The following is a 24,869-nucleotide window of genomic DNA, read 5'->3' on the forward strand; positions in this document are numbered from 1 at the left end:
CATCTATTACTGGAATTTGCTGTCATTGTACATCTGTAATAAGTATTCTCTCAGTGAACTAGCCAGCTGGTGAGTTAAGAGGTGAATGTGTTCTGTAGAATAGACAACTTGCATAAAAAGCTAGCTGCTCAATCCTTTAGAAGGAGTGCTCTGGCCACTGTAAGGTTCTGTAACACCTGAAGGACATCTAGGGAGACAGAAGCATATATAATGATAATACAATGTCATTTTGTTTTTCCTAGTTGAGAAACATAAAGTGGGTATCAGTAATAGTAAAAGGAACATTTTTTCTATTATATTCTTGTCAGCCTTATTTGTTAAAAGTGATGTGGTCTCTAATAGCTTAGGAAAAGCAGCAGTAGCATAATAGCATGTTTTGTCATGGCAGTTATAAAGGATGGATCACAAAGTGTTGCAACTGGCCTTGGAAACAAAGTGGTATAAAGGCAGGACTAAAAAATTTACAGTGCTAGTTTTATGTACATGAAATCAGAATAGAGATTGCTAAAAATATACAATGCTATATTAGATCATTCAGTTTTTGACTTGTTTATTTAGCCTTTGTTGATTCTGCAGATTTTGCCTGTGACAAACTGTCAGTGCAGCCCTTGCATTAAGAGACATGTATTTTTCATGATATTGTTTCATACAGCAATATGTTGGATACAAGTCCTTTCAAGTAATCAAACTATATTGAATACAAACATAAAATAAAAAGCAACTATAATTTACTCTCATTTTCAGCTTTTCACTCTGTCATACAGATATATGTTCACAGTCACTGTAGAGAGTACAGTATGCTTGCCTGTTGATGAATTGAAAGTGAAAATACAGTGATTGGTCCTGAGTCTTTATCTTCATTGGAGGTACAGCTTCATGAAACTGATGTAATAGTCAAGAATCAGGTTCATAGCTCAGGCATTTTTATGCAATAATATTTTGCTGATTCTTACAGAAAAAGGTAACCCTTGGGACAAATGTTTCTATCCAAAGGTGAAAACATACTTATGTTAGTGAGAATTTAGATACCTTGGTCCTGTGGGACTATTCATGTAAATGCTCACCCACATTACAAATCAATAGCTACAGCTTATCTGTCCAATTCAGGAAACTGTCCATACTTTGAAAATTTAGAACAAAGATTTTTCTTTTTTGTGTGTGTGTCACATTTAAAGGAGCTTTAACTCTCTTATGTTTTACACTGTAGAATTCACTGTACAACCTTAGGCCACCTGGCTGGATTAAATGATATTGAAATACAGTATAATAATTTCCAACAATTTTCTTTGACTGTTTTGAGTATATTGGAAAATAATAGAAGTATGTCATGATTTGTTTCTTCTAATTCCTTACCTTACTGTTTTTCTAAAGGAAAGATAAGACATGAAACTGGGTGGCACTTCTTGGATTATTAAAACCAGCCCTCCTGTCTCTACCTCTACAATATATTATTTAATTCACAAATTTACCAAACACCATCCCAGAACTACAAAATTTCCCCTCCCCTTCACCCTGCTATTCCTAGTGGAGGAGTGTTCAGCAACCTCACTGCTCTGATGGTTAGAAACTTTTTTCCAGTCCAAGTTTATGTGCTTATGCCAACAATATCACTTCCTCTCTCTCAGTGGTTTTATTATCATGATTTATTTAGAGGGATCAATCCTCTCCTTACTCAGCCTCTATGTTGTTGTCTAGGCTAATCACACTAAGTTCTCTTCTGGTTTGAATTTATCTTCCTTGAATATAAGTGACCAGAAGTGTACACAGGCCACCCAATGAAGTCTCACCAATCGCTTTTACAATGGAATTAATACTTCTCTATTTGTATTAGAAATACCTTTGGTAATACTTTCTAGGAGTGTGTTTACCTTGTCTGGTTGCATCATGTAGGTACTACATTATAATCCTGTAATCAATTAGTATATCCAGATCTTTCTCCTCCTTTCATTTTCAACTGAAGAACCATTTGCTTACCATAGAAATTTCTTGTTCTTCTTGTCTGATATTCTGATCCTCCCCTTTCTAGTGTCAGTGTTTCCCACCATTGTGTCATTAGCAGATTTCATCAGCATACTCCAAATTTTTGTTCCAGGTCTCTAGAGAATATATTAAATAATATTAGTTTTACAACTGATCCTTGAGGACCTACACAAGTAATATCCCTCCTCCCAGCCTGAGGGTTATCCTTTCAGCTCAGCCTGTTTGTATCTCCCTGTACTCAGCTTCTTACTCATACTACAGTTCTTATAGAACCCCCATCTTTTCCATCATAACTAATAATCTCCCATGTAGCTTTATGTCAGATGCTTTCAGAAGACCAGATAGATTAGCCCTACCAGATTCCCTTTAAAAAAAAAAAAGTTATCTTGTCAAAAATAGATTTCAGGAAATGTGTAACTTTTGGTAAACACATGCTGAATTTTATTACCTTTTCCTTGCAAACACTTGTTTACTTGTTCTTTGTTTCAGCATTTGTTTAAAAGCAAGTCTTCTATAGTTTTCAACTTAGATTAATAGGTCAGCTGTCAAAAAAGGGATGAATGGGAGGGAATCAGGAGAAAAGCAAAAAACATGAACACCTAAGAAACAAAGGCTTTCATTTCATTTAGAAATCTTGATTTAAAACCATTTGACAAAACCATGATTTCATGGGTATTTTTCTGTTGAAATAGCTCCATTTCTAACTATTAAGGTTAGAAAGGTACTTAAACAAGAGAAAAGAAAAAAGGAATGTCACATTTAGATGTAACCATGTGGTTTCAGGCCCCAGGATTCAGCCTCAGCACAGGGTGGGGTGCTTTTATGCTTTATTCTGGCCCTATTCTTTCCCTTCTTTATGTGATAAGGTATGGTCTCCATGTTCTCTCTGGGAGAGCATGCTGCTTCCATATGCTTTTATGAACAATGTTCATGCACTTGCCCAGGAATGCAGCCCCAAGGGGTGGTGGAGAGCAGCTCCCCCAGCTTCCTGCAGATAAATTTATGGGGGTGGAAAGCAGATTGAGGCTCCCACAGTGAAGGAGAGAGTAGGGCAGGGATTGGGCCTGGGGGTGCTGCCTAGCCAGGGTGATGCATGGGGCCCAGGCCAGAGCAGGGAGTGGGACAGAGCCATGGGTGGCTTATTCTCAGGGGGAAGTTTCTCCCTGCTGCTGTGCACACTCCTGGGGAGGTGAGGTGTGGGGGGCACATTCACCGCAGATTTGTGTGTAGGGTGGGGATGGATGTAGGCTGCCCACTGCAGGTTTGGGGCTTCCTGCCCAGCTGCCCTCCTTCCAGAAGCCCCATGATGGCCATGCCCTTGTTGTACCCCTGTTGGTGCTGGATGGGCTGGCGGCACCTTGCCATGGTGCCATGGCTGGCACAGGGCTCATGGTGGGGAGAGCTGGAGGGCAAGGAGCCCTGAACCTTCAGCAGGCAGCCTGCATCTGGCCTCACACCCCCATGGGCTCCCCTTGGCTCTGCTCCAGCCATGCCACTGGGGGGGTGGGGGATGCAGGGGGCCCATCATCATAGCCCGCCCTGTCCCCCCGGCAAAAATAAAAATTGGCCCCTATGCCTCTACATGAATGTTTTAGAAGGCAAACTGTTCAAAATGTTGTGCTTTCATGACAATCTGTGTTCACAGTGGCAGCGTTATCAGTAAAGTCATAGAGTAGTGACAAATTCAAATCAGATGAACACATTCTGCCATGTGGCCAGTTTAAGCCCCACCTTAGGAAGAATAAAATGGTGTTATATCTGTTCTAAAGAGAATTTCGATTAAGAAGAGGTGGGAAAAGAGGTTAGGGCAGGAGCCACGCTATCTAAATGTATCGGTAAGGAGGTGCTCAAGATGGAAGTTTATCAGTCAATCAGGGAAACATGCAACATCATGAATAGTAAAACAGCCCATCAGGTCAGAGTTGCCTCTCAAAAGATAAATAGTTCCTTGCAATTTCAATTTTTTTTTTTTTTACTTGCAGGAGTAGAAGCAACAAGCCTTGCTTAATGCTTTACCAGGTTAAACCACATACAAGTGCTTCTGTCTGAAGGTTTCATCAGAGTCACACTTAATCTGTGTATGTGTGTTTGAAAGTTTTTTAGGTATATTGTTCATGCAAAACCCCAGGAACTCAATTAGGATCTATTCATGTGTCTATTGGGTTGCCAGGATTATGAGTGATTTAACTCATTGCTCATTTCTTAGGGTATAACTTTCTGGTTTGGTATCTGTCACTTTGACTCTTGTTCTGGAGCTGATTGCCTGGTGCCATTGTCCTCCATAAGTTTGCTTTCATACAAAATGCCTACAAGCAGCATGTTTTTATAACATATGTTTTGACATCCCATGTACTTTTAATACATTCCCCATAATTTTTCTGCTGTCCATCTATTTATTTTATAGCCTTCTGTGACACTTCATGTTTGTTCATCCGTCATTTATTCTGTTTTGGAAAATAAATTAGATCAAATGTAGTTGGTATTAAATAGAAAGGTGGTGTTAATGTAATACTAATATCAAAATGAGATTTCTTGTATTGGAATAGACACATGAAAGTTAATGAGAGAAAAAAGCCAAATCCTTATTTAAATGACTCCCATATAGTGTTCAAATGGAGAGCAACCTTCTGAAAATTTGAAGTGCCATCGTTTTAAATGGATATAAGGGAAAGTAAAAAAGGAATAGGTTTATTTTGGTATATTACTTGTGGCCACAAACACATGTTCCAATAATCTGGGAGAATTCTCTCAGGTATGTTCTGATAGAAAAACATACCTTTAGGTGCCTGAACAGACATTCAAATGCTGAGCCTTTGAAGACCATTGAGCTTGCAGTGCTGAGGCTGTATAGCCAGGGGCCCCGTCTGCATACATCTTAGCATGCCTTGCAGGTTTCTTTAGTCTACCTAGCAACACCTGGTAGCAGTGCACATGCTACCATGGTACCCTCATTGACTGACCCAGACTGCCTATGTCACAATGTGGGGAAGGTGAAGGGCACATATTCTGTTCCCTGCTCAGCTAGAGCACCAGAGTTCAGTGAGCAACATGGTCTCTCTTGGGGCAGGGGGTGGAGGGAAAGAGAAGCAAAGCAGCCTCAGATGCAGGAGGACTGTGCTGTGGCTTTTTTCAGAAGAGAATATGTTTAGAAGTGCCTAGGAGTGACTCAACCCTGGTTCTTTTCAGGTTGTTTTTCCCTCAAAGTGGCTATTTTTATTCAGGGAGAAAAATCCTGAACAACTGTAAACTTGTGGTTTCTTTTGGCAGAGCAGCCACTCTCAGGAGAAACTGAATGTCTGTACATGGCCTATGTGTGGATTAAGGAAAGAGTCCAGCCAGAACCCAACAAAACAGTGGTTAATTATGCTAACCGATGATTACATAAGAAAGATCATTTGTAATGTCCTAAATTGGGAGAAATACTCTATGAGGACTTGTATTATAATTTAAATTAGCATGTTTTCCTTCTTTGAAATAAGAATCTGGGGTGACTCTTTAGAATTAACAATACTCTAAAAGGCCTACACTTAATAAATGGTGAGCTAAATGGTGGCTACGTCTCTACGCATATATACATACATTAATTTCATTCATTTTACAGGTTTTAGCAGTAGACATACAACACAATGATGACCATACCCATGACCACAAACTGTTCTTTATAGTGGACATAATCCTCTATACTTCCATAACTCATTGCAAACTTTCATAAAGATCATAAACTTTATAGATAGCAGCATTATTTTATGGCTTTTTCATGTATATACATTAATTATATCAACATTGATAACTCAAGGATGGAAGCAAATTTTCCTAGTATCATATTCCCTTTTGACTAGTTCCCAGTTGTGGTAATTTTTCCCACAGATATTTTTCACGTTTAATCCCTTCTCATAAGTAAATACTGTTGGAAATGCCAATACAATCCATTCTACCATGTGTAATTGAAATTTACATGACCTGGACACTATGAACTGGGCACTATAAGGCTATCCCATTTTCTTTCCCTTTTTCTTATCAGGAGAAAAAGGTCATTATTTTTCAAACCTGGATCAAGATTTATTTTACATCTTTGGTTTTGGAAAGGTAGAATTTACTTACATAGATGACAGTCAACTCTAAAAAAGGGAATTTTGAGTAAAGCTTAGAGGGAGAATAAACAGAACTAAATGTGGAGAGGGAAGCAATCAGACTGACAAAGTAATGGCAATTTTTGCTTCTGCCTAGACTTTAGGGAAAAGAAGCTCATGTGTCAGAGAGCACATTCTGATGGGTAGACCTTTCACCATCTAATAGTAACAAGTCCAAGATAGCTTGTTGCTTGGTTTGCTAAAAATAACATTGGTCTTTGTACTTCTGAAAACATGATAGCAAGTAAGACATTTGTTTATCTAAACTATCTGTCTAATGCAGGTCATGTAGGCCTTTTGTGAAGTTGATCAGTGCAAGAATTATTCACACTGTGACATAAAATGAATTAAACACTAAGAGGTATAGAGGATCACAAGCTAAGTATATGTAGCACTGACTTCATACCATAACTTTTATGCAGAATTCCTCAGTGTTGTATTCTTTTTCCAATAGAAGTGACCAGTGCCTTAAAGATTCAGGTTCAGTGATTGTAAGTAATTAGTTCTCTTGTCTTTCTTTTTCTGTGGAAGTGCTTTTGTTCTGTGGATACAAACAGGACAAGGGTAGCTAAGTTCACAAGGCAATAATAAGATAGTGTCCTAGTATTTTATATATTTCTTTGAAAAGACAGAAATTCTTCCCCATGCTACAGGAGTCTGTTTTGTTTATTTTAAATGGCAAGAAGTGTATGTTCTTCATGTTAAAAGGGGAATTGTTTGGATAGTTCATGGCATTATTAATTTACCAAAGATTTGATCTTTTAATTCATTCTCATAATATCCAGTGCTACCATGAATTGATAGAAAAGTATACAAAGGATGAAAATACATGGAATATTGCCAATCCTAGAACAATTTAATACTCAAGGAAACAGCAAGCAGATATCTAAGCAGCTCATTTGATATTTTTCCATTCTGTTTTTACTTTCTAAAATTTTCAATGAAATTAAAGACTAAAGATAGGATTTTTAAGTGGTAAGAATAAAAACATCTAGCAAACATTTCATGTAATATTAGTACAACTGTGTAAGTGAATATCTTAGTATAAAAATGTAAAGTGTGTGAACATATGCAAATTCAGAATTAACTCATGGAACTTGGTGGTGATATCCAGACAGGAAACTGAGATTGGGTAGAAGGAGCCCCTGCTTACTGCTCTTAAATGGTTCTTGAAAAACTGATCCCTAAGTGAAACGAGTGTCAAGTGAAACCGTAAGTATTTGATGACCCAAAACAGTGACTGCAGTTGTTTTTAGTAACCCAAGATGGCGACCATAAACATTATAATGAAACTTGCTGAGCACTAAGTGAAATCAGGTATTAATTTAAAATGAGTGTTATAGCAAAATAGCACTAAGCAAAACAGCATTAAGTGAGGGTTCCCTGTATTAAACTGATATGGGGTTGCGTTTAATGCAGTGGTATATGCATATTCATATTTGCATGAGGGTATTAAACAGGCAACATGGAAATGTGCCATTCTTGAATTTCATAGAAATCTTAGAAAATTAAGGTTGGTAGGGACTTCAGGAGGTCATCTAGTGCAACCCCCTGCTCAAGACAAGAGCATCCCCAACTAGATCATCCCAGTCAAGGTTTTGTCTAGCCAAGTCTTAAAAATCTCCAAAGATGCCCACAACCTCTGTGGATATCATAGACATTAGGGCTGGAAGGAACCTTGTAAGATCATCAGTTCCAGCCCCCCAAAGGGCAGAAAGTCAGGTGGGGTCATATGACCCCAGCAAGATAATCATCCAAATGCTTCTTGAACATGTCCAGAGTAGGTGCTTGCACCACTTCTGGGGGGAGTCTGTTCCAGACTCTGGAGACTTGGACGGTAAAGACGTTTTTCCTCATGTCTAGTCTAAAATGGTCTACCTGCAGTTTGTGACCATTGGACCTTGTCTGCCCTTGGGGTGCTCTGGTGAACAGATATTCTCCCAAATACTGATGAACAAGACTGATATACCTATAGGATAACACTGAGTCCCCCCTGAGCCTACTCTTTTTCAAGTTGAAGAGAACCACGCCTCTCAGCATCTCCTCATAAGGCCTGCTCTCTTGACTTCTGATCATGCACATGGCTCTCCTCTGAATTCTCTCAAGCTTCTCCACGTCTTTTTTAAAGTGTGGAGCCCACAATTGGATGCAGTACTCCAACTGCAGCCTCACCAAGGCTGAATAAAGCAGGAAAATAACATCTTGGGTCTAGCTTTAGATGCACTGGTAGATACAAGCCAGGGTTTTATTTGCTTTGTCAGCTGCAGCATTGCATTGGTGGCTCATATTCATCTTGTGGTCAATCATGATCCCCAAGTCTCTTTTGGATGTGGTGCTAGTAAGTGAAGCACTGGCAAACCTATAAGTATGATGTGGGTTCTTTCTCCCGAGGTGGAGCACTTTGCATTTCTCTATGTTGAATGTCATCAGGTTTTGATCCGTCCACCTTGCAAGCCTGTCCAGGTTGTCCTGAATGCCCAGCCTATCCTCTAACGTGACCATGCTTCCCCATAATTTGCTGTTATCTGCAAACTTAGCCAGTCCACTTCTGACACCTGAATCTAGATAATTTATGACTATATTAAAGAGTACTGGTCTGGGTACTGAACCCTGGGGGACACCACTGGTCACCATGTACCATGTTGACATGGTTGCATCAACTGTTACTCTCTGGGTCTGGCCACAGAGCCAGTTCCTCACCCATTGGACTGTAAGGTTGTCAAGGCCACAGTTCCCCAATTATACCATGAGGACATCATGGGAGACCAAGTCAAAGGCTTTTTTAAAATCAAATATATGATATCAACCTCTTCTCCTTTGTCCCAGTGATGTGTCACCTAGTCATAGAAGGAAATGAGTTTGGTCAGGCAAGACCTACCCACAATGAAGCCATTGTGGCTCTCTCTCAGAATGTTGCCTTCCATTAGCCTGTTGCTGATGGATTCTTTGATAATTTTTTTCCAAGATCTTTCCAGGGATTGAGGTCAAACTGATTGGCCTGTAATTCCCTGGATCTTCCTTCCTTCCTTCCTTTCTTGAAGATAGGCACCACATTGGCCCTCTTGCAATCTTCAGGAACCTCTCCTGAGTGCCATGAGTTCTTGAATAGCCTTGCCATTGGTTGCACTATGATGTCAGCTAACTTCTTTACCACTCTTGGGTGCATTCCATCAGGGCCCACTGACCTACGGATTTCCAGCCTCTCAAGGTGTTCCCTCAGAAGGTCTTCACCAAATGTAGGCATATGGCCACCCACATGCACATAATCATGTGTCCTGTCAGGCAGGGTGATCCCCTTGGATTGGTGAAAAACCAATTCAAAGTAATCATTAAGGAGATTAACTTTTTCCTGAGTGTCAGATGTCAGCTGCCCCATTTGGTTTAGCAGGGATCCAATGTTGCCGTTATTTCTCTTTCAACTTCCCACGTATCTGAAGAAGGACTTTTTATTGTCCTTGATTCCCATAGTTAGTTTGAGCTCGGTTTTGGCCTTGGCTTTTCTGGTCCAATCCTTACATGTTAGAGGTATTTCCCATCTTCCAACCCTTATAGGCTTCTCTTTAAGATTCAGGAGGTTCATGAGGTCTCTATTGAGCCAAGGGAGTCTCCCAGCCTTTTTACTACCTTTCCTATGGGCCAGAATGGACTTCCCTTGTGCTTTTAGGATCGCATCCTTAAAGATTGACCATGCGTCTTGGACTCCTTTCCCTGTCAGATCATGATCTTTCAGGGCCTTGATGACCAACCTCCTGAGCTTATGAAAGTCAGCTTTCCTAAAGTTAAGAATTTCTTCATTGATGACTGATTTGCCAGCTTTGTGATGGATAGGGAAAGTGATCAACTTGTGATCCGTGTCACTGAGCTTCCCTTCAATCCTCAGGTCACTCACTATATCATCCCCTTTGGCCAGAACCAGATCTAGCAGTGCCTCACCCCTTGTTGGGCCATGGACTCCTTGAGTCAGATACAGCTTGTCAATGCAGGTCAGGAGTCTGAGCAACCAGTCAGATTTAGCTGAATGCCCATCCCGTGAGATGTCAGGGTGGTTGAAATCACGCATGACAACCATGCACCAAGAGCGTGCAGCCACTTTTAGTTCCCTAGAGAATTTGCAGTTGAGCTCTTCCTCCTGGTTAGGAGGTCTGCAATAGACTCCTACAGTAATATCCCTTCACCACATTCTCCACATATTCTAACCCAGAGGGTTTTGAGTCACCCTCCTTGGGTGCCAATGTCAGCTAGTAGGGAAGTATACTGCTCCTTGATATAGAGAGCTGCACCCCTGCCCTTTCTTCTATACAAGGTATAGCTATCTATACCTGCAGTCCAGTCATACGTGAAGTCCTGCCAGGTCTCCGCTATCCCTATGAGATCATATTTGTTATTGCTTAGAAGAAGGGTCAGTTCCTCCTGTTTGTTTCCCATTCTCCTAGCATTTGTGTACAGGCAGCTAAGCCTGTCATTAGAAGCCCTGGGCTTCTTTTGTGCATTTAGGAGAGTCCCGTCCTTGAGCTGGGGTCAGAGTAAGTTTGATTGTATTTCTTGACCTGCTGATTATGAGCTTGTTACTTCCTGGGCTTGCTCTGATGCTTATCCGCCCTTCCCCCGGCGATCTTAGTTTAAAGGTCTGTGAAGAAGATTAGCTAATCCCATTGAAAAAAGCTTCTTTTCCACTGGGTTGAACTGGAGGGCATCTCTTCCCAGCAGACCGCTGCCTCAGTCTCTGAGGTGCGGACTGTGATTGAAGAATCCAAAGCCCTCGTGGTCACACCAATGCCTCAGTCTTCTATTTACTTCATCAATACACCTCTCCCTTCTGAGCCTGTGACCCATAACCAGGAGGATGAAGGAGAAGACCACCTGCACCCCCAGCCCTCTGAGCCCAGCCCCCCGAGCCATGTAGTCACTTATGACCCGGCCAGGATTGTTCCAAGCTGTGTCATTTGTTCCCACATGGATGAGGAGCATGGGGTGGTGGTCAGAGGGTTGGACAAGTTTAGGGATCCTCTCAGCTACATCCCAGATACAGGCCCTTGGGAGGCAGCAGATCTCACAGGCTAAGGGCTCAGGGTGGCAGATCAGTTTCTCTGTCCTCCTCAAGAGGAAGTCTCCCACTACAACCACTCTGTCTCTTCTTAGGTGTGGTTGCTTGTTGCCTTCCTTCCTCAAGTGCTGGAGCTGGCAACTCTGCTGGCTCTGCTGATGTTGTGAGGGGTTCGTATCTGCTGTGAAGTTTTGCAGGACGGGGGATGACCCTGGTGCAGGGTGCCTTGGGGCTGGAGATGACCTTTGTCCAAGCAACGCCCAGATGGACTTCACAAGGATTCCTCTTGTATGCCCTCATCCTGCTAACCTTCCTTGTTCTTCCCTCCTCATTCTTCAGAGAAGAGCCTGGTAATAGGCACTGATCTCCTTTTTGCCATCCCTGATGGCACACAGCCCCTGCACCACAGCCTGGATCTCCTTTATCTGGCACTACAGGGACTCTAACGTGGAGCACACCCCACAAGGGGAAGTGTCTCCTGCTGATCCCAGATGCCTGCATTCATGCCAGGCAGCCCCCACAGCCAAGAGCCAGTGGCTCCATCTGGGTGGAGGCTGGAACCATGGGCTCCATCTGGGTGGAGACCTCAGTAGTACTAGAGGAGGAGGCTCCAGCTGCAGTGGGGGGGGTGGATCTTCAGGGTGTGGCACATCACCACTGTCACACAGGTAGTAGTCTGGGCTACTGCTGTGCTGACCCTTCTCTTTAGGCTTGCTGCCTAGGGCCTCATGCCCCTCCTGCTTGCCCTCCTGCATGAATTCACATGCTAATTCGCACACCGGAGCCCAGAGCATGCCTGTTTGCACACTGTGGTCACACGGTTCCAAAGGGAGCTGGGCTAAGTAGGAGCTGGGGGGCACATGACCCTCCTTGGCTCCTCTCAGCTGCCTCCTGCTCCTATCTAGTGCCCTCCTGCTGTGGGCTCCACTTACCTCTTGGCTTCATGCTGGGCATGGGATCACGGTCCACCGGAGGGGTCTGCTGGGGTTTTCTGCTCTCAGGGGTGCAACGGGCTTGCACCCGTGCATCTCTGCCAGAGATCTGTCCCAAACAGCTGTCCCAAACAGCTTCTTGTTCTCCTTCACATCCCTTGCTAGCTGCAACTCCAATTGCACTTGGATCTTCCTGACTGCATCCCTGCATGCCCGAGCAATATTCTTATACTCCTCCCTAGTTGCTTGTCCAAGTTTCCACTTCTTATAAACTTCTTTTTTGTGATTTAGTTTCCTGAACAGATCCCTGCTAAGCCAAGCTGATCTTCTGCCACACTTACTAGTCTTCTTGCACATCAGGATGATTTTGTTCCTGCACTCTCAGTAATGCTTCTTTCAAGTACAGCCAGGTTTCCTGGACTCCTCTCCCCCTCAGACTGGCTTCCCAGGGGATCCTTCCCATGAGTTCCCTGAGTGAGTCAAAGCCTGCTTTTCTGAAGTCCAGGATCCTTACTCTGCTGCTCTTCATCCTGTCTTTCCTCAGGACCCTGAACTCAATCATCTTGTGGCTACTATTAGTACATTCCCCACCAATTCTTCCCCATTTGTGAGCAGCAGGTCAAGAAGAGCATGACCACTCTAGCACCTGCACCAGGAAGTTGTTCTTAAAACTCTCCAAAAACTTTCTGGATTGCCTGTGCACTGTTGTATTGCTCTCCCAGCAGATGTGAGGGTGATTGAAGCCTCCCCATGAGAACCAGGGCCTCTGATCAGGAAACCAATGCTAGCTATTTGAATAAACCCTCATCCACCACTTCCTCCTGGTCTCATAGGTCAGACCCCACCATGACATCATCCTTGCTGCTATCTCCTCTGACCAAGATACTTTTAACAGGCCTATCTCCAGTTTCACACTGGAGCTCTGAACAAGCATATGGCTCTTTTCCATAAAATGCCACTCCTCCTCCTCTTCTCCCCTGGCTGTCCATCCTGAACAGTTTATACCCATCCATGTCAGTGCTCCAGTCATGCAAGCTATCCCACCAAGTCTCTGTTATTCCAATCACATCATAGTTCCATGATTGTGCGAGGACTTCCAATTCTTCCTGCTTGTTTCCTTGGCTCCATGAGGTAACTAGGCACTAGGCACTTGAGGTAACTAGCCTATTGCCCTGATTTCTCAGGAAGAATAAGAATACCTGACCTGTTGCCCCCTCCAGCTTGTTTTTCCTCCAGGTCACTGACTTCCTCACTTACCTTTGATCTCCATCACCCAGAGACCCTAGTTTAAAGTCCTCCTCACTAGGTTAGCGAGCCTGTCTGCGAAGATGCCCGTCTTTCTCTTTGCCAAGTGGATCCCATCTCTTCCTAGCAATCCTTCTTCTTGGAACATCATCCTGTGGTCAAAGAAGCCAAAGTCCTGCTGGTGACACCACCTGCACAACCAGACATTGATCTTCAGGATGCACCCACTCCTCCCCGGGCACTTTCCCTTGACTGGAAGGATCAAAGAGAATATCACCTGAGCCCCAGACTCCTTCACCCTTGCACCCAGAGCCCTGTAGTCACTTTTGATGTGTTAAGGGTCTCCCCTGGCAGTATTGTTGGTGTCCACATGGATGAGCAGCATGGGATAGTAGTCAGAGGCCCAGATGAGTCTCAGTAATCCCTCTGTGACATCTTAGATCCAGACTCTGGGCAAGCAGCTGGCTTCCCAAGACAACAGGCCAGGTTGGCAGATGGATCTCTCCATCCTCAGCAGAAGGGAGTCTCCAACCACCACCATCTTGCTTCTTCTTTGTGACAGTTGTCTCAGTCCTTCCCATCTCAGGGAGGCCTGGCCTGTACTCCTTTACCAATGGAACATGCTCCTTGCCCTCTGTTGCTAGGGCTCCATATCTGTTCTCCAGACAAACTGCTTCAGGTGGACATCAAAATTTCTGCTTCAAGAAAGTTAAGATTTCTGCTTTCTCCCTCCAAGCTTTACTAAATTTAATAGCATAAATAGCTGATCACAATGCTGTGATTGGCAATGTGACACATAGCACTGCCCTCAATGTCACACAGCTGCCCAGGGTATGGAGCTGTCCAGCTGTATCCCTCTAGGTGCATCTAAACATGCGCTTTACTGTGGAGTTGACTAATTAGCTCTGCAGTAAAACATCACTAACTACACATGCACTGGTATTAGGGTGTAGTAAATTAATTAACTCTGCCATAAGATAGTACTGTCGAGGACAGTACTGTCTCGTGGTGAAGTATTGTGACAAAAAGCATGTGTAGACAGTAACAGGGGCTGGCCAGGGCACAAGGGTGCTAAACTATGGGGGTTGCCTGCATAGGCAGGGGAAGGCCAGGGCTTGGTGGGCCTTAGCCCCCCCAAAACTAATTTCACCATGGCCAGTGACAGCAGCAGCACTACTTGGCATGCAGCCAAGCCAACATCCCACATGGCTGAAGCAAAAGAGGCTAACCACACATGCATCACACTGCAAAGCATGATGGGAGTTGTAGTTCTTGTGCTGATGCATGCACTGGGCCCCCCCAAATAATATTTTCTCCCTCCATCTATGGTTGCTTGCTGCACAACTCCACACTTTAACACTCTTGTGCCTCAGTCAGCCCTAACACCACCACCCAGAGCCTGGGGCTGACCCCCCAAGCCTGCTGCCAGTCTGGGGATGCTCCACCCCACCTTGAACTGCTCCTGATTCTGGCTCAAACTGCTTCAGAATTTATTGCATTTCATTAATTTCATGTGTAGATGCACCCTGTTTGCATTATTTCTTTTCTTTTATGACATGGGGGATGAAATTCATGAATTGTCTGCCCTACATCCCCAACCTCTCTTCCTCAGTTCCACTTTCATGGTATTTTATGGCCACTGAATCCATGTAAGCTATAAACCAGATTCTGGACTGCCTCTCTCCTCACAAACTATATTTGGCCAGTACAAAGATTCCTCTTTTGCAGTTCAGTGGGCATAGGGACCACTTTGTCACCTCCCTGTTTTGTCTCCCATCTGTCTGCAATCCTACAATGAGCCTTCCATGCTGCTGGTTACCTTGCACCTCATGAGAGATGGAGTCTTTTCTTTTTTTTTATCCTTAAAGCATATTAGTTTGTTTTATGAAGAAAAGAAAAGCCTAGTAATTAACTACAGTTGGTGAAACAGCTTCAATTTAGAAACACCAGGATTATGCTCTCTGTTATACTTAGAAGTCTTTGAAGGAGCATTGTCCTCAGCATAAATGGTTTTCCCATAGTTAAAAAGTCAGACTCCCGTTTTTTTGTTTTCCTGCTTTGGTGGAAAATCAATCCTCTTTTGTCTATATTTGGAATTAAATATATGAAGAGCAGACAAAAATAGATTTCATCCTTAATTAGCTGCTTCCTTTCAGTTTTTTGAAGGGTTACAGTTTGACTAAGATCTCTTCCATCTGTTGCGATATGTTTGCTTTTATTTTGACTTCCTGTTACTGTCTTATCAAACATCACATGAATCATTACCATTTGTTTGCCATCGTTTTCTTTTGTTTTGTTTCTCTTCCTCAAAATGATTAAAACATCAGGCTGAATGAAAGGTTAGAAGTACACCGCGATTCACATTTGCCCCATCTTATTAAAACAAATAAACCACCCAGTTATATAATTTAAAAGTGCTTGAGCTATGGCTTACAGATGCTTTTATCAGCTCTGGGCTGAAGAGGTTGTGTGCATTCGGGCATGCACATACAACTGTTCTTTGAAAGGGACAAACCTCATTAGATTACAGGTGCCTGGAAATAACTTCTGAGAAAATAGCTGCCATTTTCAATAAAGCTACTTCCTAAAAAGAAACACAATTTATCATGTTCTTTAGCTCAAGTGAGCAGCTTTTCTTTTATTTAGATAAAAGCACCCCCATTTTATGTCACAAATATTTTATTTCTTTTAATATAGCAGACTGAGAATGGATCGCGATATTTTTCACTCTAATATTGTACAGCCATAATGACTCTTTAAGTCAGAAAATGTGTGTCACATTAACGTACATTGGTGTGATATTTCATTTCCCTGAACACCATCCTGCTTGCAGAGAGAGTGAGAAATGCATTATAATTACATCAGCTAGCTAGAACAGAGATTAACAATTTTGGAAAGCGTACAGGATATAGGAGCAATAGACCTGTTCCTGCTTTTATTGAATTTCAGTGCAAAATTCCCACTGACTTCAATCCTAGCAGGAGCTTGGTCCTGAAGCTGTTAGTTATATGATGGCATTTGGTTTGCAAAGGCCTTTCTAAGCTCAACTACTGTTATAAGATATGATCTTCAAATAGATTTTTAGCAGTATTAAAAACCCCATTGTTTTAATTAAAATAGTATCATTATGGGAGTTTATTATTATGGTTAGTTCCTAGAGACTTGACCAAGATCAGGATACTGTGGTAGGTACAGTACAAATACAAAGTGAGATACAGGCTCTGTCCCAATCTGGTGGTGATATAAGTAGGAAAGAAGATGGAGCAGGAGGGAAAACAGAAGCGTAAGGAAATAAAATGGCAAAATGAGCTGCCCAAAGTCCTGCAATGGCAGTGCTGGGAACCCAGGTCTCCAACCGAGCATACTGTCCACAAAATAAAGCTCTCCATTAATGAGAGCAAAATGCATATCTAATTTGCTAATTGTCAAATGAGCAATCCTGTTTTTACCATTTGATTACTCTTACAAACTTACTTCAGATTTGTTGCACTTGATATGTGTATTGTGTAAGAATTATAATATTAATGACAGTGAGAAGTGAGTGCAGGTTGTGTGATTATCATATTCAAAATGTGCTGTAACAAAAAATAGAGAAAAAACCCCAAAATTATGTAGCTCAGACCTGTGCAAGATGCCTCTTCTCTCTATATGCTACAGAGACTCTTGATTATTCACTTGCCTTCTCACCCACTGTTGTTCTCTGGCCAGTCTCTGTGGGCTTCCCTCTTTCTACCTCACTGAAGTACACTATTGTCTTTCCTTCCTTGGTTCCCATTGCCACATCACCTCTTCACCACTGAAGAGTCCAAATACTACAAAGAACTGGTCTCAGCAGCATGAATGTAAATGTCCCTCAGTTAAAATCTTTATGGAGCAAGCATTTTGTGACATATGTATCACTTCAGCCTTGCAAACATTATGTCAAAATTGTTTTTAATAACACTTGTGACCTTGTAACTCTTGGGGCACATTCATTCAAATACCTCCAAATGAGTTTTGGTTAAAAAAGGGCTTGTGTTTTTTTCATTAAATACTCCCTTGTCCAGGCTGTAACTCCTGTCATATCAGCCCACAAACAAAAACAAATGAGACTTAAGTTTTTTTTGGCACTTTCACAGTGAGTTGCTAACATGAGCTTGCATGATTTTGCTGAATGGTGACATTTTCAGGAACTCAGTATTTAAATTCTTTTAATTATAAGCTGTTTTATTCAGCAACTTAGCACAGTTTTCCTTATTTATATTTTTGCTTGAACACCTAAGATTGAGATTTATGTGTTTTTATACCATTCATACTTGCACCTTTAGTGTTTTAGTATACTTTATGAAAACATTAGGCATAGTGACAAGAATATACTCCACCTGTAATGATTTATACATATAGCAATAGGCAAAATTAGAAGTCTGTGTGTGTATATATTGGATAATACCCTATTTACTGAAATGCAAAATAAGGTCCATCCCATTCAACATGGAGAAAAAAGGTCCTCATCTTGAATTTGAGTAAAGGATTTGAGCTGCACCTTCAGCTCAAATCCTGACCTGGGGTGGGGTCCCAATTGGGAGTTGCAGTTTCTGTCCCTCAGGAGCCTCTGCCACCCTGTCTGCTCAATGTTATCTTTGTCTCCCTGCCACCTCTTCCTCCGCACTGCAACTTCTTCCCCCACACCACATGGACCATGTGGGCACTCCAGCTTCCATCCAGCGACACAGCAACAGTGGCAATAGTGGCAGCTCCAACTCTTACCTGGGTATGGGGCCAGGGCCAGGGCCAGAGCCAGAGCCAGGGCTGCTGCGTGGCCAGGCAGGGGCTGAAATGACCATGTGCTCCATGTCCCAGGCTAGAGCAGGGCCAGAACCATGATGATGGGTAAGTGGTGGTGGGAGGAGTGGTAGGGGAGGGTGCAGCAGAGTGGACAAGTATTAGGGACAGTGAAGGGGGCAGTTACAGGGGGCACAAGCATTGGGAAATCAGGTGGGATGGGGGGCAAGTCATGGGAGAAGCATGCACTGGAGGGTGGAGGCACTACAAGGTGGGAGCAGTCAGGGGGTCAGGCACTGTGGAGTGGCAGGCACCAGGGAACACAGGCACTAGAGAGCAGGGAGTAAGGGGGGCAAGTGGTGGGAGACAAGTGTCAGAAGACAAAGGGCAGGGCTAGAGCACTTAACTCTCCTGTGACCTGCCCCTCTGCCATTACTTTCCCTACTGCATTGGTGGGTGGGGGATTAATCTAAGACAACCACCCAGCAATAGATTCTATACATGGGAAATTATAATAAATTTTACACATTTTCCATGCATAGAATCTAATTATTGGGGTGGGGGGGGGAGGAATCTTAAATTTGAAGTCATCTTAGATTCAGGTAGATACAGTATATCTGCATGGATAGTATATAACTTTGTATGCCTTGATGTACACTCTGCATATATTAGTCCAACGGACTGTAAAATATATGTGCTGTGTGGTTAAACACAATAAGTGGGGACAGGAAACTTCAGAACTGTGGTATTCACAGGGGAACACACTGGCAACACATACAAAGGACCCAGATCACTTTTGATAACAACGTTGGTAGGCTCCAATCACTTACCAGGAGACTGGAAAAAGGAGAATTAAGTTGAGAGGAATATTGAGACAGGAACAAAAGTCTGGAAATATTTCTTAAAGCTAAATGCAATTCATTCAGTTTGAAAGGAAGAGTTGTTCATTGTTTTTATCTTATCACATATTCTTACTGTTGTAAATCTTGAAAAATTAAAGAAAATATTTAGCATTTGTTGGGAACCTTTGAACTCTGACTAAGTATGACTTAATTACGAACATGCCGTACCTACACCAGCTGTGGCAGGTGGGATATATCTTACAGCTGACATATTTAATGCTTGCTACATTTGTCCATCTGTTAGGAGAATTCATCAAACAAGTTAGGAATATATCTGTTTTATACCAAGGCAAATAATAGAATTAGATCAGATACTCAGTTCATATTCAGTTCACTTTAATTTCATGATCAATATGAAGTCATTTAATTGCAGTTTTTATGATTCATCATAGAGCTAGCTGAAAAACAACAGCTTTATAATTATTATAATGCCCATGATAAAAGATAGCAAGGTTTATTAATAAGAATGTGTTTGACTATATAAAGAAGACAGTTTTTAAGACTACTCTAACTGTAGTCATATGAAGGTGTAAAATAGAAACTATAGGACCTGATTCTGGTACTATTTACATAAATACAAAATTCAATTAGTAAAAAATGACTTCAGTACTAGATTGGGTTCATAGGCAGTACAAAATAAAGCTCTTTTTTTATACTGGTACTGCTGTTCCCTGCATGGACATTTCTTTTGTGCTTTCTGTTTCAAGGATTCAGCATCCTACAGCTATTTTTTTTTTTATTGCTGTTATCATTGAGAATATTTTTAACTAACATTTTATTTTAAAAGGTATGTAGAGACCTAGCATAGTCACATAAAATATAAATTAGAGACTTTAGATTATCTTAATGTTTAGTTATAGGATTTATGCCTAGCCTTTATTAGCACACTCATTGAAACTAGCCAAAGTGCTGGTATATACTATGGATTAATTCCCCTGCAGAGGTATCTAGACAGCTTTATATTGCAAGTGGCTATTGTATTTTTTCAATATGTGGCAGAATTAAATATAAATATCATCAATGATGGTCCAGTTAGCCTGTGTTTACAGTATAGTTTGGGTGGGGGGAGGGGGGAGGTTAAATCCCTTTTATCAGGCCTCGCAAGTTGATCCTCTCTAGAGTATTTTTTAAATATCCTTTCTTTTTTTACCCCTCTGACTTCTCACAAGCATTTTGGCTGTTCTTCATGCATCACAGCAGAATAAAAAGCCTTTAAGTTAAGGCCTACTCAATTTCTTTTTATCTCTCTTCAATGCACAAAGACCATAAAGAGCAAAGAGAAGGTTGAAATGGTTCTGAAAGTAAGTGTCTACAGGCAGGAAGGGTTGTCTACTCCACTGGAAAAGGCTTGGATCATCTGTGAAGAGGAAGGGGAAGGGAGGAGCGAAAGGGTAGGGAAAAAAAGCAGAAGGGCGCATACCCCGAGCACTAAAAAAGAGAGCAAGTGATGGAAAATGAGAGTAGGACTGGAGAGAAACGCAGGTTGAAAATAGATTGAAACAATTATTGAGAAACAGAGAAATGCATGCTAATTCTGTTCTGAATCCTTGTGTAGCAATGACAGAAGCTCCTCAATGGGATGTGGAAGGTGAGTGTGTGAACACTTATGATTGCATGTGCTTTAAGGTGCCTCCCTAATGAAGCTTTTCTCTGTTTCTGTCAATAGTTACAGAAGGTTCATTTCACTGATGTAGGCTTGATCAGATATTGGAGTGTTTGAAAAAGTTCAGTGATTATTAGAATGTCTCTATCCCAATGGATTCTTGGTCTTTTTTTCACAATGTGATTTTTTTTATAATATGACAGGTTAATATAGATTAACTAGCCTGAATTCAAAAGAAAGAAAGTTATAAATATTTACTGCTGCATTAGGGTTGAACCAGAAGAATTTCTGTGCTATTTGTACATTAAAATATAGGTGTTTTGTCCTTGGAAGCCCTGAGCAGGCAATTCAGGAGTACAATGTGCTATAACTTCAGTAATTTAGACCCAGGGGATAAACACTTTTTATCAAATAGGACAGCTAGTGAGAATGAACCTATGAGCTTGTTTATTTCTCTTTTTTTATATATAAATACATATTTTGTATTGTATATCCACAGTATAGTAGGCTGTGTTTCATACTTGGAAACCAGTTTAAAAAGGTTTGGGGCATAAAGCAGTATTAATCCCAAAGCTCCCTCCCTCCATGCCCCCCACCTCCAAATTACTGATTCAATGGCTATATCATTTGTTTTTCATGTCTTTCCCCCCACCAAATTCCTCACATGCACACTCTGGTTTAAACATATGTTTCTCAATTAGGTAGTAAAAATTAAGACATGCTTACATCTTTAACATAGTAATTCTTTAGTTAATCGCACTTTTAGGGGAAAAAGGCTATAATTCACTGATGCTGTTTAAATCTTTTATGCTGGGTTATGTATAAATAACTACAAATGTGTGCAATGGTTACATTACATGGTATATTTAACAACAGAGCTAAATCATAAGGTATGAGCAATGCCTTTAGTGATGCGAGTGTTTGTGATTGCATGCAGGAGATTTTTGCTCTGCAACCATGGAAGAAGTAATTGGTGTTCAGCAGTATTCAGTTAAGTTTACATATCAGTAAAAATACATGCACAGAAGCACAAATTATTTTTCTGTTGTTCAAGCAATAATATGAATGCAGCATATATTAACGCTTTAGAGCATTATCATGTGATTTAGAGCTATAGAAACTGTTGCAGCGGTCAAATGTTGCAGTCTGTGTCTTTGTTGATGGCATTAATTTTCAACATTTGGTGGTAAAATAACATCACTGACAGGCCAACAACTTCTCAATACCACCATTTTTCATGTAGTTTTTTGCCACCTGAAATTTTGCAGTTACCCATTTTACAAACTTACTGCTTGTCCTGGTGATAGAGTACAGGCTTGGATGTTTAATGATTTTTTTTTCTTATTTTAGATGGAAGACTTTATTTGAAAACTACTGTCATGTACTGAATCTTTCCTGCTTGGAGATACCTGTGCTATGGTAAAGGACTTTGCAGTAAGACATCCAATATTTGGAAGTTCTGTTAAAACAAAGTGTTTTCAAGGCAACTTCCTCAATGTGTGTATTAACATTCTTCAAAGTTTAAAACATTCTGCAAGAGTGTCCTCCATTGGTTATCACCTGTGGCTCAATCCAGAGGTCTAGAGAATGTTTGTAAATGTCTAAGAAGCACTCTTCTTCCTTCAGTGAAAATCTGCAGCTCTGCTGTTAGATCCCCTTGTATACACAGTTACAGATGGGTCAGAACAAGGCCTAGTGTTCTTTTTTTGAATGGGATGCAAACTCTTTCCTCCTCTGATCATTCTGTATTTGAGCACATCAGGCGTTCCTTCCAGCAGTGTTCCCCTATATTTGCAGAGTGTTATGTCATACCTAAACCAGCAAGACTGCTCAGAAGTAAACCTGTAAGAGGGCATGAGAGGATTCTTACAAAAAAATAAAAATAAAGCAAAAGAAAAAAAAATAGTTACATTCAGTTTTCAAACTCGAGAATTGTGGGTTTTCTTCTAAAGACATTTTTTTCACCTACTTTCCAAGAGACCAATGTGTGGACATTAGATCACAATAAACGAAATGAAATTTTGTCAAAGTGGAAAGAAATGCTGAATGTAAACAATACTGTTTTACTGTTCATAAAGTCTCTTTTCCTAGAAGAAAAATAAATAAAGAGTAATAATTTCTCATTCTAAACTGGCAGGGGTTTATGAAATAAAAGACTTTGCTTCTTTATTCAAACTGTTGGTCACATGTACAGTATACAAACACAACCACACACGGAAGGTATTATGTATGCAGTAGAGTACTAGAGTTTAGGAAAATGAAAATTTTAGATAATATGTTTTGTCACCCTGTTGGTCAGAAAGACGCCTTTCTAGTTTTAACGCATGCAGGCATGTAAATATTTGTCCTGGAGTCACAGTATTACTGAATGAGATGTTAAGCATCTGGTAACAAGTCAGAATTCTGTATCAGCCACTTTTATTTGTATATTGAGCCCTGCTTAGTGCCCTGTTAGTGCACTTTTAAGAATGGACTGTGGCTGAGCAGCAAGTCAAACACCAGAAATATTTTTATATGTTAATGTCATATTATGTCAATGTTACTAAAAAAAGAAAACCTAACAAACACTTGATGTATCAGTCCAATTCCACGTAGAGCTGAGTGATACAGTTGAAGTCTATTGTCCTTCCCTGCCTTGTCTTAGGGAAGGGTGGTTATGTGTTCCTTTCACTGTCTTTATGAAAGTTACAATATGTGTTTTCACCTGTGTGCTGATAACTGGAAGTAAGCTGCAACACAGTGCTTATTACATACAAGAATTATGTTCTTTGCTTTGCATACTTTTGGGTTACCCCTTTAAAGACTGATTTTGTGAATCAGTGCTGTTTACTGTAAGTTTTGTGATTATGCTTTTTTCACCTTTAATGTTTTATGCATATAAATATTATTTATTTCATGGAAACATATCAGAACCTTTAATGTCTAAGATGCCTAACTTAAAAATATTTCTTTAAAAATAGTTCTGATTGGATATTAATATTATTTTGTCAAAGTAAAAAGAAAAAAAAAATGTTTTGTAAACTCTAGCACTGAGCTTCTATAGTTTGTAGGTCTTCCTGGCAATATCGGTACACACTTCTTTTGTGTAGCCCATCTTTACTCCACCACAATCCTTTTTTAACAATAGAAAAGTTGTATATACAAGTTCACATCAAGGCGTTTTTTTTTAAAGAACTATTGAGCAATATTTTTCATTAAATATTATTGTCTAATACTTTGTAGTAACATTATTTTCTAATCATGATTCTTTCATAACTTTCATAGTTGAACACTTTAGAGATTCTGGACTCCACATTTTTCATATGCAGTCTTTAAAGGGTTAACAACTGTAAAGTTAGATGGATTTGTGGCAAGCTTTTGAATCATTCATATCTGAAAGAGAAGTAAAAGCCTACAACTGAAACATGTAGTAGCATCTGCCATTGCTCTGCTCCTTGCATAGAGTCACCTGTAAGTAGGTTTAATAGTTTTACAGTATATATTTTGAAGACCTTTGGGAATGCCTCAGTGTTTGGCTTGGTACATAAATGGAAATCTTATGGATTAAGGGGAAACAGTTTTTAAACTGGATGTTGAGAGAGAATCTTACTAAAATGGTGTAAATATTACAATCCATGAAATGTTGCTGTAATTTCAATTTTTGCCCTTCTTTAGTTATACAAATTTTGGGTTTTTTTGCATAGATGATGAAAAGTTGTGCTCATGTTATTGTTTATATGCTTTTGTAATCTTAAAGATATTAATGTCTAGTTGTTCTATATTATAACCACATTTGCGCTCTATGCAAGCCCTTGGAACAGAACATACTCATCTTCATGTAGGACCTATGAAAATTGTCTATTTTTATCTATATATTTAAAGTTTTCTAAAAATGATAAAAGGTTATTACGAATTTTGTTGTACAAAATCTGTACAAAAATCTGTTTTTACATCATAATGCAAGAATTGGAAATTTTTCTATGGTAGCCTAGTTATTTGAGCCTGGTTTCAATGTGAGAACCACGTTTACTGTTATTGTATTTAATTTTCTTTTTCTTTTCAACAATCTGCTAATAAAACTGTCTGAAATCTCCCTGCGACTTTATTTACAGTTCATCTTTATTAAATTTTGTGAAATGTATAACATCAGAGGAATATTTACTTTCTAATGGGAGGCATCTGAAAACAACATAAGTCAGCTCTTTGTAATGCGAAAAGAACAATGCTGAATGATTTTATTTAACATGCAACTGCTTCTATCTCTAATATGAATTACTGTGGTGAAAAAACATC

General features: G+C 40.6%; 1 protein-coding gene across 7 annotated transcripts in view; it reads left to right on the top strand.

Annotated features, from left to right (window-relative positions):
• Nucleotides 1-24,669, top strand: part of DACH1 (dachshund family transcription factor 1) — a 529,445-nt gene extending 504,776 nt beyond the window's left edge. For 2 of the 7 annotated variants that reach the window (XM_059721974.1, XM_059721936.1), the window contains one exon: nucleotides 21,948-24,669. Coding sequence is in view for 6 of the 7 variants with exons in the window: in XM_059721936.1 (XP_059577919.1) it covers nucleotides 21,948-21,985 (38 nt within the window). In the remaining variant the exon portion in view is untranslated. The other 5 variants (XM_059721827.1, XM_059721858.1, XM_059722019.1 and 2 more) reach the window with 4 other exon arrangements.
• The last annotated feature ends 200 nt before the right edge of the window (nucleotides 24,670-24,869 follow it).

Source organism: Alligator mississippiensis, chromosome 1 (assembly GCF_030867095.1).
Source record: "Alligator mississippiensis isolate rAllMis1 chromosome 1, rAllMis1, whole genome shotgun sequence".
Taxonomy (NCBI): Eukaryota; Metazoa; Chordata; order Crocodylia; family Alligatoridae; genus Alligator; species Alligator mississippiensis.